At 38.1% G+C, this 17,849-nt stretch overlaps 1 protein-coding gene across 1 annotated transcript in view; it reads right to left on the bottom strand.

The window, feature by feature from the left end:
* Positions 1 to 1,955: 1,955 nt before the first annotated feature.
* SCIN (scinderin) overlaps positions 1,956 to 17,849 on the bottom strand; it is a gene marked incomplete at its 3' end in the record, with an annotated part of 79,215 nt that continues 63,321 nt past the window's right edge. Inside the window, exons 9-13 of the mRNA XM_017525236.2 lie at positions 16,679 to 16,800; positions 10,398 to 10,488; positions 6,133 to 6,303; positions 2,339 to 2,516; positions 1,956 to 2,077 (exon numbers count right to left, since the gene is read on the bottom strand). Coding sequence (XP_017380725.2) covers positions 1,956 to 2,077; positions 2,339 to 2,516; positions 6,133 to 6,303; positions 10,398 to 10,488; positions 16,679 to 16,800 — 684 coding nt within the window. The remainder of the gene's footprint in view (positions 2,078 to 2,338; positions 2,517 to 6,132; positions 6,304 to 10,397; positions 10,489 to 16,678; positions 16,801 to 17,849) is intronic.

Raw genomic sequence — 17,849 nt, 5'->3', positions numbered from 1 at the left:
TAGCAATAATCCTTTTCCTTAAACTATGAAGAGAGCAGAAGGGGTTCCAGATATCAAACAAGAAAGTGAATTGCTGCAGAGGAAATGTATATTTCTCCTAAAGGCTAATATAAGTGCATAACAAAAAGCCAAAAACTAACAGATTTTTTTAAAACCCAACTGAGAACAAAGGCTCGGTATTTATTTTTGTAAAACATATCTTTCTTGGAAACAAACAACTTATTTATAGCAATGTTGATAAATAATGCTAATAGGAAATTGCAGAAGCATATGCTAAAATATAAGTTGCTTGGATGCAATATCAAGTTAACAGTCAAAACAATAAAATGGCAGATTTTTCTGATGACAAATCTATAAAATATAACAAGGTCAGGGATTTCCTGTAAAGTAGGTGAACAAATTGTTGTATATAGCAACCAAGTATTTATCTCAATGCACTGCTTAAATCTTTAACTTGTAGGTCAAATCATTTATAAGCTGCAAGTGGGACTTGAACCACTTCATCTCAAATAATTTTATTTCTAGTAATCAAAGTATCTGGCAAAGTACATGGGAAATTTTCTTTCCTGTGCTGAAAAATAAAGTTTGCATTCATTCACTAGGACATGTTGACCAAAATCTGTAGATCAAATTTTATATAAAAGAGGAATTAATTCTTTAAATGAAAAATTTACCGAAAACTTAGTACATCAAACAGAGTATAACATTTTTTTTGAAACTGAGGTGAGAGGCTGTGGTCCAGGATATTCCAGAGTGCAGTGTAAAATCGCTCTTGTATTGTTTTGTATTGCATGTTTGTTTCCCCCAGAATTCCTTGTTAACTCCAGTAGCATGGTAGTAGGAGGTGGGGCCTTTGGGAGGTAATTAGGTTCACGAGGCCATGAGGGTGCAGTGCCCCTGCTTAGTGTCCTTATAAGGAAAGAATGAGACTAGAGCTTGCTCTCTTGGCCATGTGAGGACACAAGGAGACTAGAAAGTGGTCCCTCACCAGACGTCAGATCTGCTGGTGCCTCGATCGTGGACTTCCCAGCCTTCAGAACTGTGAAAAATAAATGTTTGTGGTTTCAACCACACAGTTAATGGGATTTTTGTTATAGTAGCTTGAACTAAGACATGTATACACATACTTCTAACTTTACTTCTGATTGACTAGAAGTCAAAGCCTGTAAATGACTATGGAATGAATCATTCCTGTTGATTTCAGTTAATTTGCAACTGCATATATAGCTTTCTGTGATTTTGCCCAATGATCATATTTCCATAATGTTTTTAATTCAGTCAACATGGTGAAAATTTTTTCTCAGCTGGGAAATTGACTTGTAAAATTTACATAGTTTGATCAGAAACAACAATTGCTGCCCATAGAAAATGCCAAATTATTAAATTAAGAAATCCAACCACATACATATTCATACAGCAACTGCATGCTCACAGAGGTGTAAAGTAGCTGGTATTTTTAAGAGCAGCTTGATCTATATTGGACATAACAGTATTAATGCTTTCACTTTCATTACATCATTATCCCTTAAAAATACCTTGTGTAAGGAACAGAAAACCAAATACTGCATGTTCTCACTTGTAAGTAGGAGTTAAATGATGAGAACACGTGGGCACATAGAGGGGAACAGCATACACTGGGGCCTATCAAAGGGTGAAGGGTGGGAGGAAGGAGAGGATGAGGAAAAATAGCTAATGGATACTAGGCCTAATACCTGGGTGATGAAATAATCAGTACGACAAACCCCCATGACACAAGTTTACCTATGTAATGAACCTACACATTTACCCTTGAACTTAAAATAAAAGTAAAAAAAAAAACAGCCTGTGTAGAGCATGGTTTGCAGGCAGGCTGAAACTGAGATTCAAAACAATAGCACGTCTGACAGTGTCAGAGCCACATGGTAATGCCCCTCCCAGCATTGTTAGGTTCTATCCCACTGTTTAAAGACACTTACAATGAATCTTCCAGTTTTGTTAGAGCAGCCGTAAAGCCGAGGTGGATGATCTTCAGCCTGGATTTCTAGTAGTGGTGAGGTCTGGTAGTCTTTTTTCCCTCCAAGGGAATTCCAGAACTCCTCTGTGGAAAACACACTCAGTCATCCAGTGCATTTTCAGGGACATATGCTTGCTATTGCTTTACATGAACAAACATTATCTCACTTTGACATCAATGTTGAGAAGTTACTTAAAGAAATCAGGTACCATCACCAACCCCAACTAATGGAGAGAGTGTTAACCCTTATAAGTCTTTAGAAAGTGACTTTTTGGTGAAAAAAGGATGATTAGCCATCATATCAATATATATTCTAGTTAGTGCCCTTGGCCCCACAGCACACACCTGGTTCCTTGCCTTCTTGGATCCTTGAGGTTTTGCACTTGAGGACACCTGCTACATACTCTGCTCCCTTCTCCTCCTCCTGGCTAGCACCTTTTCCTATCCAGATGTAGCCACTATTTTGTGGCAGTTTCAGGAAAAAAGCATCGTTAGAATTCAGTAAATTTGCATCAACATCAACCTGGAAATATGAAGAAAAATAAAACAGTGATTAAAATTCATTGCTGCTCCCTCAATAAACATGTCCCAGAAACTGTGACTGTGGCAAAGCATCCATAGCCTTCTGCCCTATCCCAGGAAATTAAATCAAGGCAGCTCTGGGATACCTCCATGGTGTTTTAAACCTTAGAGTAGGAGCACTGTGGTCTGTGTCACTTGTGAATTTATGACTCTGTGTCCATCACTATGAGAACCTTCTGAACATATGACTGTGGTACTATGTCACTGGTATGACTTTCTGCATAATTGTGGAACAAGTATGATGTGTGATTCCAGAAAGAGGAAGAAGAACCAGAAAGCAAGACTGAGGGGAGCAGCTGAGAGGGAGGAAAACAAGAGAGTGTAGTGATCTTGAGGCAAATGAGGAAAATGCTTTAAGAAGACAGGGGTGATGTGCTGTGCCAAATGGTGCTGCTTGGCCAACCACACTGAACTGCCAGGATTAAGGCATCCACAATGTGGAGAGTTGAATTTCACCAGGTTTGTCAGGAGGCTTTCCAAGGAGAGACCACAAGAGGAGGAAGGAGTGGCTGTTGGAAGTTTTAAAGGCATGTCCAGGAATTGGGAAAATTCAGGAAAATGGTTAAATTCCTCTCCCAGCAGGAAGGAGGCCTCACAGACCAAGCTCCAAGAAATCTATCAGATGTGATGGTGGAGAATTACAGGAACCAAGTCTAGCTTCCCGAGCCTCCAATTTCTAATCTATACATCTCATTATGGGTACAGAGGAAAGAGCCAGGATGATGGATAGAAGGTGACAAGAGACCCGTGCCTAGACTGTTGTGAGATCAGGAAATGAGATCTAAAACAGAACCTTTATAAAGCCGTAGCCTGCCAGGAAAAGAAGACAGGAAGAGTTGTAAAATGATCTTGACTGGTGCATTTTAGAGAGGCTAGGAATGTGAAATCTGGTTTGAGAGGCTGCAGGGAGGTAAAGAGATGCACTGCAAGCAGCTGATGAGGTCTCATAAAGGAATACCCACTGGGGAAGAGATCAGAATGTAACAATGGTGCATTTTGGTTGACTTTCCCATCTGAAATCAACTGAGAATGCTCATAGTTAATGTGTGTTTAAATGTCATAGTTTTTAAATGTCAAAAAAGTAGTCATAATTAAACACAGAAGGTGTGTACAGAAGGTTCTGGATGAGATCAATACATATGCCAGCATTTAAACCATATGACTGAATGAGACCATGGTGAAAGGGCCAAGGCTGAGGCTTGGAGCGCCCAAGGACTTAGAGTTCAAGCAGAAGAGGAAAACCCAGCAAACGACCCCAGGAGGAGTGGCCAGTAGGTTAGGAAGAAACCATGGTAAGTAAGTGTGGGGATACGTTCACCTAGTGAAAAAAGAAGTGTTCAATAAACCTGGGAAAGCTGACTGGCAAATGCTAGTGGGAGGCTGAGAAAAATGAGATCAGAGAAGTGACCTTTGATTGTGGCATGGGGGAGGTCATTGGCAAACTAGATAAAAACCGTTTCAGTGGACTAGTGGGATGGACACCTGATTGAGGTGGCTTTAGAGAGAACTGGCTTTAAAAAGTAGGCATAGTGAGTGAGTGAAAACACTTAAGACAAACCTTTCAATAATATGTTCTCTTAAGAAGGACAGAGAAATGATGTAGTAGCTGGAGAAGGTCATGGTCAAGGTCAAGACACAGTTTTTAAAGAAATGACAGGAGGTTTTTGTTACAGCCATCTTTGTAGTTCAAAGTAAATGATTCCAGATAGAAAAATAAATTGATGATACAGAAATGACAGGAGATTACTGCCTGCAATCACGATGAACTAGAAGCAGAATAAATGCACGGGAAAGACGGAAATCCAGGAGATTCCTTAGGAAAGCAAGAGAGGAAGGGATCCTGGATAGAATTTGTTGGCCAGATGGGCAGGGGAGGAATTGGGCCTTAGATAGGAGCCATAGGCTATGTAATAAACATTTAATAAATAACTTATTGATATATCACTTTACACAAATATATTATTCATTGCTAATTTATGGATAATAGTATATATTATTCACTTATAAGATACTTTATTATATGGAAATTGCTAATATATTTATGAACTTAAAAATGTAGATAAAAATTTGATATCTATTTCATAAAAAAGGAGGGAAAGAGAATATATATACAGATGCAGACAAATTGATGAAATTGCAGGGGAGTGGATAAGGTGATTTAAACAAAATTTATCTTCTCTGTGAACTCTGAATCAGAGTTATCAGTAGAGAGAAGTGGGTGCTGGGGATCTCGGGAGAAAGGAGGACATGAAGGATGGGGTGTGAAGGAGCCAGAGCGTTCATGGATTCAGCTATAGGCCTAGAGAATTGTCAGAATGTGCATTCTGGAGAAAAGGGGCCAAAGGACAGGAGACAGTTGTCATTGATTAGATGACTGGAACAAATTTCTGAGGAGCTATAGTTACTGCAAATGGCAAAATGTAGTCTAGGACCATGTGAATGTGAGATGAAATGCAGTCAAGGAAAAGACTGCTGGAAGAGAGAAGCCAGAGAGATGGAAATAGTGAGACAATGGCTGAAGCCATCAAAGAAGAGGGCAAGGACAGGCAGTTCAGTCTATGAGAGCACAAGAGGTCTGGAGTAGGGAAAGTCTGATTAAAAAGGAGAGAGGCAAGATAAAATCCAAGAGGTAAGAGTCAGCAGGGAGGGAACTTGTCCAGCCCTATCCTGAGGCCATGGTAAGTGGGCCTTGGGAAAACACAACTTCCACTAGGGAACGCTGCAGGGGAATCTGTCCTCAGAGGACAGACTTAGAGAAATCAGGTGCAGGCAGAGGGAGGCTTAGAGAAGTTGCAGGTGGAGGGATGAGATGATCAACCCGGGCTTAACGGGTCTGCTGATTGGCTTGTATGGAGGGGAAGGCTGGGAAGAGCTCCGGACTTGATATGTGGAGTCTGCTAGGCAGTGTAAGAGTGATGGGGGAGACTTGGATTTCAATGGTGACCGAGGCGACTGGGCTTTCAATGGTGATAAGGTATAACAGGATTGTCCTAAGGTCAAAGCACTCAGCCATTTAAAAACCTGGGCAGGCTGGCCTTGTCTATACCTGAAGGTCTTCTTATCTTGTGGCACCATTGCATGGGGTTTGATTTCTCTCCCAGAAGCAGTCAGAAACAGCTCATTGGGCCAGTTAAGTTACAGTTCTGGTCCAATGTGGCAGGACATGCCTCCCATATTTGTTGCACTTGTGCAAACGAGGGCCTTTCCTCTACAATTTCTCCATTGTGGTCGGTCACCTGACCATCACCCGTGATCCATCCACCTCAGGCCTTTCAGGATGGAGCTTAAGCAGCCTCATGATTTTGACAGCTAATTTGTAATAGTATTCTTAAAATTCATTTGTTTGGGTTCATTGCAACTGAAAAATGAGAGGCCTGGTATCTGGAGTTTTACTTTTTACTTAACTCTCCTGTTTTTAGTGTTTTTAAAATTTTGAACAGTGGATTACTTATAGAAATGAAGGGAGTTTACTTGCCAAAAGTCTAGTATTTACTGATGGCTCAGGTCCATTGGGAAGTCCATTACTAGGGCATGTTTTATGGAATGTGTGACATTACCTCTACAATTCTGGTGATAGATGCCAGGTTTCTCCGGACTTGAAAGAGACGTGTAGGGGGAGCAGGTGCCTGACCTCCTTTCTTTGATGTTCCATTCTTGTAAATAATGAGCGGTTTGTCTTTGAACAAACTCAGCAGGTGAACAGGCTCTTTGCCTTGGGAGACTCGGATCTGATGGGGGAGAAGAATAAAAGAAATATAATTAAGAGTGCTATGAAAGAATGTTTTAGTTCTAAAGGTATTCTTATTTTTTATTTTTGAAAATAAAACAAAAAATAAAAAGTTAAGAGCAGGAGGAATAATGATTAACAGAAAATATAGGCTAATGATAGTCAGTTTTCCATTTGGACTTAAGAATCTGTTGTTACCCTAGGCACCGTGTCCCTGAGTAGTTTCTTGTCAGGGAAACATCACCATGCCGCAATACTTTCTGCTTTTGAAAAGTATGAAGATGTAAGTTTGCTCATCTACATCTCCAAAAGAGAAAAGATAACACCAAAGTGCTGGTGTCTGTGACCTTATGTGAAAATTACTCCTCTTTCAAGGGCGCCAGTAACACTTACAGATATTTGCAGATGTACTAGGGTCTTGTGTGTTTTGGATTTGATTCAGAAGGTTAAGAGATGTGCATTCAAATGCTTCACAACTTAAGATGACCCCAGATCATACTCATTATTTTTATCTCTGCATTTGTAAAATAAAAGAATTATGCATACACAAAGATTCTATGCAAGCATTAAAACTGCCAAAAATAAACAATATGTTTTCTTACCTATAGAAATGTAATAGTGAATATGCTTAATATAAGCCAAGACTACCTTTTAGTACTTAAAAATACTACTTTTTAGGATAAGGAAATTGCAAAAAAAAAGGGGGGGAGGGAAATTATTTGCTTGATTTTTATTTATTAACCCCAAATGCTGGATTAGAATTTCTGATTTCTCAAACAAACTATTGATGCATTTACATAAAGAGTTCAAATTTCATGTCAGTCTCCAACTGTTTTCATTTGTTCTGCCCTATGCTAAAATTGAGTTGTCTCACTTCCCCTGGTCTGTCTTTTCTTTTCTTTTTTTTTTTTTTTTTTTTTTTTTTTTTTTTTTGAGTCTAGAAGCCAGGTGAATGGGAACCCTGATGCATGTACCATTATAGGAAGGCACAGAGGCATTGGAAATAATTGACTTCGCAAATATATTTCAATTAGTAGGCATCCAAATAAGTGAGCAGCAAATTATGGACATGTTTTGTCAGTTATAGTCACGCAAATACCTGAAACTGTTGGCTTAGCATTTCACATGACATGGAGAAAACTTAAATTGCCAACACGAGAGAAATGGAACCACTGATTAAGTCCCATCCCTTACTGTCAAAGGAGAATAAGAAAGAAAAAAAAAAGATGTTCAGTATGGTTAATATATTCTACAAAGTAGCGTTTAAAACCGCAATACAGGACTTTAGTTTTTTTAATGCATTATTGTAAGCTACTGCCATCTAGTGATTAAACTAAAAATTACCATTTTGTTGTCAATTTAGGATTCATGGGAATTCATTAATCTAGTGTATCAAATATAGTACTATGAAATATGTAAGACAATGCATGTCTTCAAAGTTTTTTAATAGTTTGGTAAGGCATACCTTAAAGATCAAGTAAATTGCATAGCACTAAGTGCATTTAAAGAATTCAATTATCTTAATTTAATTAAAAATTAGCAAGTTAATTTGTTTTTGAAAATTAATATGCACCTTTAAATTTAGATTTAACTTGTTTTATGTATATACTAACTCTTACCAAGATGGAAAGGAAACCAAATGGAAGACCAACTTCAGCCTCCACATCTTAATACTTTATGTTCTAAAGCGTCTGACTTGCTGCTCCATTTAATTATTACATTTAAATAAGCAATTACACACATAAAGATAGGAAAGCCCTTTTATACCACATAGAATCTTAGGTCTCTTGACATCAGGAATGAGGAAGTTAAACAGGCACAATCATGTGAAGGGAATGTTTGATGTTGCTGTATCAGAAACATCACTGCACCGGCCAAGTAAACACCCGCTTTCAGTTTGAACTATAGTCTGTAATATCTTTTCCTACCACATGGGAGCAGATGCCTTCTCAAAAACTAGCCAAAGAAAACAGGCAGGCAGAAAACAGGCAGCAGTGTGTGCAGCTCCAGCTAGGGAAGAGACAGGGAATGAGAGAGAGAGAGAGAGAAAAACCTTAAGCTAGCTGTAAGGACAAGGAACAAGCAAGTGCCCTCTCTCAGAATGAACAAGAAAACAGAGACACATTGGAGCACACTAGAGGAAACTCAGGTCTCCCTGAAGTCTGTATGTCAGTTATGTGGTAAGGAATTAAATAAACAAAGATCAAAACTTTTTCATGGTAACTTTTTCATGAAACTTTTTCATGAAACAAGTAGCAGATACTCCACCACAAATATAAAAGGAGGAGCAGCTGAACTTGAGAAAAGAGAACAGAATGTTGAGCCAGGCTAGAAACAGCAGTCTCTTAAACACAGTGAGGAAATCTAGAGCTAGACACCGATATTGTCTGACATTGTATAACATTTAAAGTTTTATAATAAAGCAGCATAGTATCTCTTCCTGCTCCTTTTTCTTTATTTTAATCTCTCTCTCTGTCTCTAGATATAGATATGATAGATAGATAAGTTAGATACACTAAAAAGTTGACTCATTTATAATTACATGAAATTTTCATTTTGATTTTGGATTCAGTCACTCTCGACAAGTAATTTCAGAAATACCCAAATAAAAAAAATACATCTCTCCTCTCTCTCACACCATCCTCTCTCTTGCCCTTCCTATTCTCTCCTCCTTCTTAGCCATCTCATTTCTTCCTCCATGATTTCCCTCTCGTCTCTTCCCTCTCCTTCCCTGTCTTTTCTCCCTACCTTTTCTCTTTGTCCCTCCCCCACTTCTGTTCATTCTTTCTCTCTCTCCACCACTTCCTTCCTCACTTTTGGGTGTGGGAATTTGTTTCAGTAAAGATTCTGGTACCTAAAGGGAAGATAAGGACTCATGCTACTTCATCAAGGTTTATTTATGTATATTTGTGCAAAACATAACTTACGCCTGTTTAAGATTTGAGAGTATAAGAAAATGCTTCTATTTTCTACCTATTAATTAGAATTGTTAATCTGTGCTTGTTCTGTACTGTTGTATTTATTTCCCATTGCTGATCTAACAAATTACCATGATTTTGTGGCTTAAAAAACACAAATTTATCATCTTACGGTTCTGGAGGTCAGAAGTCTGAAATGAGTTATGGAGCTAATTTAATCACTGGGCTAAAATCTGGAATGACAATTTAGTCATGGGGCTAAAACCAAGCTATTACAGGGCTATAGTCCCTTCTAGAGGCTCTAGGAACTAATCCATTCTTTGCTTTTTCTGCCTTCTAGAGGTTGCCCATATTCCTTTGCTGGGGCATCTCTTCCATCTTCTTTTTTTAAATTTTATTTTTTAACTGACTAATAATAATTGTAGATATTTATGAGATACATACAGTGTATAGTGATCAGATTAGGGTAACTAGCATACTATCATCTCAAACATTTATCATTTCTTTGTGTTGGGAACATTCAATATCCTCCTTCTAGGAGTTTGCAACTATATAATATATAATTGTTCCCTCTATCCTGAAAGCTAATAATCACTGGTTGAGTCTTCCCCATGCTGACTGTTCCCCAAACAGAATCTGGCTTTCTGTTTTACTTATAAGGACCATGGTGATTACACTAGGCCCACCAGTAATCCCAGATTATCTCCCTAGTTTAAGATCTGCTGATGAGCAACCGTAACTCCATCTCCGACCTTAACGCTCCTTTGCTTTGTAACATAACACACTTGCAGTTTCTAAGGATTAGGACACGAACACCTTGGAGGCATTAATCTGCCTACCTCTTCTGTTAAACAACAGCTGGAAACAATAATAAAGGTAAAACAGTTTTAATGTCAAGCAACTATCACTGACAGGGTATGATTCTAATGGGAAGATTCTTTTGGGATCTTAAATCTGTTGATAGTTTTTTGTTTTTGTGTTTGTTTGCTACCTCCTTTCCAAAATCTGAGAGAACTAGTTTGGAGTGAGAGTAGGAATATTTGAATTTCAAACTGAAAACATAGTTCCTATCAAGAAAAAGTCAAATTTCTATCCCAACTTGGGAGGGAGCTATAGCTATCCATTAAGCTAGCAAGACTGTAACTTGTGTGAGTTTTGGGGTTAAAAATATCCCAACCTGCACAGCCTGTCCTCCGAGGGACCGATCCAACTGAACAGTCAGGAACGCGGATGTCGTCAGCTCATCTCGTGTGGCATTTACTCCTTGCCTAGAGAAATGAAAGTGAAATAAATTACCTTGCCTTTAAGTTTTAAGATCATCTTAAAGATCAAGAAGAAACAGTTATAGCATGATATGAGCTGCTAAGCTATTGTTTTTGTGAAGGTTCTTAACACTGAATTGTCCTATGTGTTGTCTAGAATTGTACATTGCAGGGCTATTTTTATCTATTTTATTGCACGCATTTTTACCTCCTTTTTAAAGAAATTGAGCTTTTGCTCCTTACATAACTTAGCCAAGTAATCAGGTTCATCCAATTTCAAGTTGGAGCTGCTTATTTTTAAGAAAACATCTCTACAGTGAAAAATAATCCATCTGAGATGAGAATACCAAACATAATAGGTTAGATGTTAGGGGCAGTTTGTCTTTCTATGAATATTTGGTGAGAATGTACCAAATGTCTGGAACCCAGAAAAATCAAGAAAATAATAATGAGACGTAGACAATGGAGAGGCCCCATTTTGTCATTTTAGCAATTCCATAAGGAACTATTTATTAGTATTATTATTTGAGACAGGATCTCACTCCATCACCCAGGCTAGAGTGCAGTGGTGTGAAGTAGGCTCACTGCAACCTCCGCCTCCTGGGTTCAAGCGATTTTCTTGCCTCAGCCTCTCGAGTAGCTGGGATTACAGGTGCTAATTTTTGTATTTTTAGAAGAGACAGGGTTTCACTATGTTGGTCAGGCTGATCTGAATCTCCTGACCTCAGGTGATCCACCCACCTAGACCTCCCAAAGTGCTGGGATTATAGGCATGAGGCACCGTGCCCCACCCACCTTAAGGAATTATTAATAAGGCTGTACAAGAAGCTAAGCTTCCAGCACTCAGGTAAGGATCAGTCAATCAATATGTCCAGTTCATCTGTAAGCCTCTCTCTCTAGGGTAGCTTGTGGCTGTTAACTCTGTCTCACTTTAACCTGTAACATGTGGGAGATCTGCTGTTTGATGAGCTTGTGGAGAAGACAATAAAAGAAAACAAAACAAAACCCCAAACGTAGTAAAAGCATTTATTGAGCATTGTTTACTTTTAGCCAGCTTTCCCATTTCCGACTAGTGATTAGCAGCAGGAATAATAAACTTGGATTTAGACTTTGAAAGTTAACTATTGGATTGGTGCAAAAGTAATTGCAACTTTTGCTATGAAAAGTAACAGCAAAAGCTGCAATTATTTTTGCACCAACGTGATATATCTTTTCTTCTAAAATTTTGACAGTAAACTGTTCCTTACTCAGAACAGATTAAAATAATCTGCTATCTTGGGAAGCACACACACACACACACACACACCCCCAAAAACACTGGGGACAGGGTACGTATCTTATCACAGAATTTTCCATTGGACCAGCATAGGCAAATGGTTGATGTAAAATGTTCTACAGAGGGGTGCAAAAAAAAAATGCACACAAATGTTGATAAGAAAATAAAAAGTACTTTCCCTAATAAAGAAACTACTAAAAATGTAGTGTTTTAATGTCAATAGCCTACATTTTGCATGAGCCTATAGCACTAACCAACACCTCTGCGTGCACTGGAGACCTAGGTGGGGAGTTACATGGAGCTGCATGATGACTAGCCACCGCAAGGTCTGTCACATCTGTCTTTGTCACATCTGTGGTTTCCTGAGTTCTTGCTTCCAGCTGCTGTTAAAAATGGTGGTTTTCCATTTTGCTTTTATTCTGGAGGGAAGAAATGCAACCACCAAACAGACAATGTTACCCAACTTTTGTCTTCATTTTGCTCCTTTTATTTTTTTGGAGTATTTCAACTAGCAAACCTGAAAAACATAACTAAGCTTCTGCCTTCTGACAGTCTTAATAAATACTTATCTACTCATCTTAAACCTCTCTTCCTGATCCTAGGTATCATACTTCCATTCACACAGATTCAAGAATTCCACTACAATCAAGAAGCAACACAGTCATTCTTTGTTTCTAATTTTGAAATCTTATGCTGAACAAAGCAATATACTCTGACATATTTTTTTCTTTATAAACCTGTGGTGGTTGTTGCTCATTAAATATGAGTGCTGCATAAAAATTGGATTTACTACTTTAAGAGATTGATCATTGTCATCTGTTCAATTTTAATTACCTGATGTTTTAGAGAAAAGATCATTGCTGACATTTTTGTCCTTTCATTTCAGAATACAAGTGGTTTCATAACTGAGAAAGACCAATTTGTGTGTATTCAGAAGTGGACTTAATTTTAGTTTCTCACCTTTAACTCTACCTCTTGGAGTTAACCTATTTATATCCTTTATTGAAATTATCACGTAAACTGGAAAGTTGTTTAATTTGAAAGCCAGTCTTCAATGGAACTGCTTATTTTTTGAAAGCCTCTTCACTACCTTTGTGGAAGCTTTTGAAGTTCCACAAACCATACTACACTAACAAACTTACATACTTAACATCCATGATTTCAAATGGCAAAGACTCACAAAAGGACTGAAGTATCTAATTTACATTCTTGATATCACCCAAATATATATGTTCTCACCATAGAAATGTTGAACATTTTGAATTGAAATGAAGAAAACTAAATGACCATCTCCTTCATTCCCTTCCAAAGACAGTAACTATTAACAATGTGGTGCCTTCTCATTGTCTTCTTTTTCCTTTTGCATTTTGTTACAGTGTGGGCCAAACCTGTCTTCCTCCTAAGATTTTTAATCTCAGGAAATAACACACTACCCATTTATCCTCAGACCAGAAACCCAGGGGTTATTCTCAACTTTGTCTTCTTCTCCATTCCCCATAAACAGTCTTTCTGGTGCCAATAACTTGCCACCTTGCAAAACAGTCTCATTCTTTCCTTCCCTATTGTCACTACTCAATTCGGGCCACATCATTCAGCTGAATTATTGCAACACATTCCCAATGGTCTTCCTGCTGGTAGCCTTCCTCCACCAATCCATTCTGTAGATGCCAATCAGAATAATTTATCTAAAATGAAAACCAGGTTAGGCATGGTTGCTCATGCTTGTAATCCCAGCAGTTTGGGGAGGGTGAGACTAGTGAATCACTTGGGGTCAGGAGTTCAAGACCAGACTGACCAACATGGTGAAACACCATTTCTACTAAAAACACGAAAAATTAGCCAGGCGTGGTGGTGTGTGCCTCTAATTTCAGCTACATGGGAGGCTGAGGCAGGAGAGTTGCTTGAACCTGGGAGGCAGAGGTTGCAGTGAACGGAGATGGTGCCACTGCACTCCTGCCTGGGCGGCAGAGCAAGACTCTGTCTGAAATGAAATGAAGTGAAGTGAAATGAAATGAAATGAAAACCAATCATATAACACCCCATACAAAGTCTCTGAGGGGCACTCAATATCTTGAAAATAAAGTTCGTCCTCCTCAGGATGGTTTATGAGGCCATTTACGATTTGGCTCCTTCTAATTTCCCTGGTTTTATCTTTTGCCCCCTAAATGTGTTCCAGCCATACTTTATGACAAGTAGATTAGAGCACACTTTTTTCCTGTATTGCTTGAAACATCTTCCCTATTTGTCTGCCTATCTAGGTCCCACTTCAATGTCACTTTTTCTAGAAGCCTGTCTTACATTGTTCCCTCTTGCTTATAACAGAATGCCTGAGACAGGGTAATTTATAAGGAAAAAGAACTTATTTTTATAGTTATGGAGACTAAGAAGTCCAAAGTCAAGAGATCACATCTAGTGAGGGTTTTCTTGCTGGCAAAGACTCTACAGAGTCCTGAGGCAGTGCAGGCATCACACAGTGAGTGGGTTGAGTGTACCAGGTCAGGTTTCTTTCTCTTCTTATAAAGCCACTGGTCCCATTCTCATGATAACCCATTAATCCATTAATAGACTTATCCATTCATGAGGGCTATCACCTCTTAAAGGCCCCATCTCCCAATACTTCCACACTGAAGATTAAGTTTCAACATGAGTTTTAGAGGGTACAAATATTCATACTATAGCAGAGCCTTTTACTAATAGCCTAGGAGGATGGCAGAGGGTCTGTTTCTAATTATCCAAAGATCACTCAGCTTGATCTTACATAAAATCCTTTATATTGCACTAAAAATACCTATTAATTATCTGCTTCTCATTACGTATAAGCTGCTGAAGGCACAGATTGTATTTTTCTTTCCACCACTGTATCTCCAGAAATTAGCAGAATATTTGGCACATAAAATGCTCAATAAACACTTTCAAATGATTTAAGAAATAGCTACTATTTAAAACTTAAGTTTAGTATTTAAAATTTGTAACCTGATTTATTCTATTTTAATATGGCCACATAGGCATTTATATGGGTTACAATTGTTAATTTTTCAAAGCACTCTTTTTGCATTACTTGTTTAGTCTTTTTTTCATTTGATCTAAGTGCCACAATCAATTATGATTTTCAGATAATTAACAGGAAGATAATGAAATAAAATGTAAAAGAAAAGCTAACTGGGACTAATTAATTTACCCCATAAATGCCATGATTTTGTTGCACAAACACTTTTCTGAATTAAAATTTTAGAAAAGGGAATTGCAAAATAAAGACATAACTACCTGGTATAGATACACTTGGGCCTTAAATAGACCAATAGATTAAGATTTAAAATTTTGGTTTACCAGTTGTGACTTTGAGTTAAATTACTTAACCTGTTTAATCTCCCCTGTGCCACTTTTTTTTTGGAAGGAAAAAAAAAAAAAAAAACAAGGAAAAGAAAACATCTGGCATGTTGCCAGCGAAAACATGCTGCTCACAAAAAGATTGCTATTAAGATGACACGTTAACTGCAGAGTTAAATAGCTAAATGCATTTTTCTAGGACAACATGTGGAGTGACTATAGGGTTAGAGATGAGCCTGAGTGCAGTGGTTCACATTGATGTGGTGATATAGATTAGAATTTCAGGAGTCCCCCCAGCTGAGATTTTGATTTATTTAGTGTGGGTGAGGGCATTTGGAATTATGAGAAATTGTCCAGGTTATTCCAGTATATAGTCAGTGTTCTAAACCACTGCCTGGGGGAGTGCCTGTCAGTCACGAAAGTGCATATGAATTACTTGATGTCCTTGCTAAAATGCAGGTTCTGCCTTAGTGGGTCAAATGTGGGGCACAAGAGTCTACATTTCTTAGAGGCTCCCAGGAGATACTGATGCCTCGGTTCCCAGACCACTCTTTTGGTGTCATCCTATCTCCTGAAATTGGCTGGACTCAAGGAACTGGGCAGGGTACATGACCAGACTATAGGGATGGGTGTGAGTCTGTCTTTGTGTGTGAGATTCATCAAAAAGAAATGTCACCATGTAAGCAGAGTACTGAATGCATGTATATTCTATACACCTATCAAAGGTTGTGATCACCATATAAGGAAAGGTAGAATCCTGCCCTGCCTTTGTACCTTACACCCACATTTCTCTACTTGGAGATCTTTTTTGAGAATTATTTTCTTTTTTCCAGCCTTCTTAGCAATATTCCATTTTTACCTGATGTCACTTAATAACAAGTTAGAGAATTTCACATTATATAATTTGATGCAGAATCCCTGTCCCTTGACATATCCCAGCATGGTGTATGTACATAAATTACTTGGTTAGACATTTGGTCATTTCCTCTTTGAACAGGGCATTGGTATTTACTCTAAATTATTTAAGTAAATTTAGACTTCAATTAACTCAAATTATCATGGAAAACCATGTAAGATGAAAACATAATTGCATATTTATTTTTTCCATTATTTTTGTGAATTTAATGGAAACAAAGAATAAGAACTGCATCAAATTGAGGTCTCAATGGAATCACAAATTGTATCTCCTAGAAGTTTTGCCATATTGCAACTTCACAGTTCCAATTAGGATGGACCTCGTGAATTTTAACAATAAGAAGACATGGTACCTGACACTTGTTGTTGCAGTGTTAGCCTGCATACGAGATGAGATATTCAATTATATATCCATTAGGAGAACATTACTGGTTTAGGATATCAAAACTTTTTTCCTAGTCTAGATAGCATCATTTTTATGTAACTTCTGCTGCCTGTGGATGGCAGTTGCAAAACATAGTCAAAATCATGTTAAAAAAAAAAAAACTATATGCCTGCTATACAAATCTCACTGGGGTGATTATAGGATAATTCTACCCCATAAGGCATGGAATTTAATACCTTGGAGCAAAATCTGGCTCTTGTGGAACCTGAAATTTTTGCCAGATATAAACTTACCACGTGTAGATAATCTGTCCTCTGGGATAGGTGTAGAGTATGATGTAGCAGTCACCACCATAGAATTCACCATATGAGTTTTGGTCAACTTGGATCCTACCATTGTTTTCTACACGCCAAATCTGGAAGGAATGGAATATATACACCAAATTAAAATTTTCTTGATCTAATAATACTTCTCATAAGCGTTAAATAATTTTTGGTTCAAATCTATTATTAAACAACTTTTAAATTTTTTTATGACTAGTTTACAAATCAAGCACAGGAAAGAAATTTTTTGTTAATTTGCCAATTTACTGACATTTTAAGTGCTTCCTCTACTGTATTAAGCTCAGTTCTGAGCCCGGTGATTAATTAATTAATTAACCTATTGCTTAATCTACAGTGGAAATAACATGACACGCCAGTGAAATAAACTGCAAGATTCATCTCAGAAATATGTCTCAACTTTATAGTAATTTTTTCCTTTGGTTATGAAATAACATATATATTTTCTTCCCTGTGCTTTAAGATAGGAGACTATTACTTTCCCAGGCAAGACTTGGTAGACTGTGACTAAATACTAAAGATGCTACAACAGACTGAATGCTTGAGTCCCTCCATAATTTATGTTGAAATCCTAACCCCCAGTGTGATTATATTAGGAGGTGGGACCTTTTGGAGGTAATTAGGTCAGGAGGCTGGAGTCTTCATGAATGAAATTAGTGCCCTTATAATCAGAAGGCTCTCTAGCTCCTTTTCCTCTATGTGAGGATGCAGCAAAAAGACAGCAGACTATGATCCTGGAAGTGGACCGTCCACCAAACACTGAGCCCATCAAAACCTTGTGCTTCGACTTCCCAGACTCCAGAACGGTGAGAAGTAAATATTTTTGCTTAAACCCCCAATCTATGGTATTTTTGTTGTAGTAGCCTGAACAGACTAAGACCATGCAAATAACACGACTTCTGTTTTCAAAACGTGCCGTCAGGTGTTAGATTGATATGTGATGAGGGGACAAAAGCAGGCAAAACCACTTTCATTCTACCTCCTCATCTTCAACACAGATTAAAGACCCTCCAAATTGGAGAGATGAGAGGTGAATAACAAATGAGGGAGAGGCTGCCAGGCACTGTGTGTGTACATGCAAACACACACACACACACACACACACACACACACACACACACAC

This window comes from Cebus imitator, unplaced genomic scaffold, assembly GCF_001604975.1.
Source record: "Cebus imitator isolate Cc_AM_T3 unplaced genomic scaffold, Cebus_imitator-1.0 Scaffold37, whole genome shotgun sequence".
Lineage (NCBI taxonomy): Eukaryota > Metazoa > Chordata > Mammalia > Primates > Cebidae > Cebus > Cebus imitator.
The sequence above is the reverse complement of the archived record's forward strand: the minus strand, read 5'-3'. Positions and strand labels throughout refer to the sequence as shown.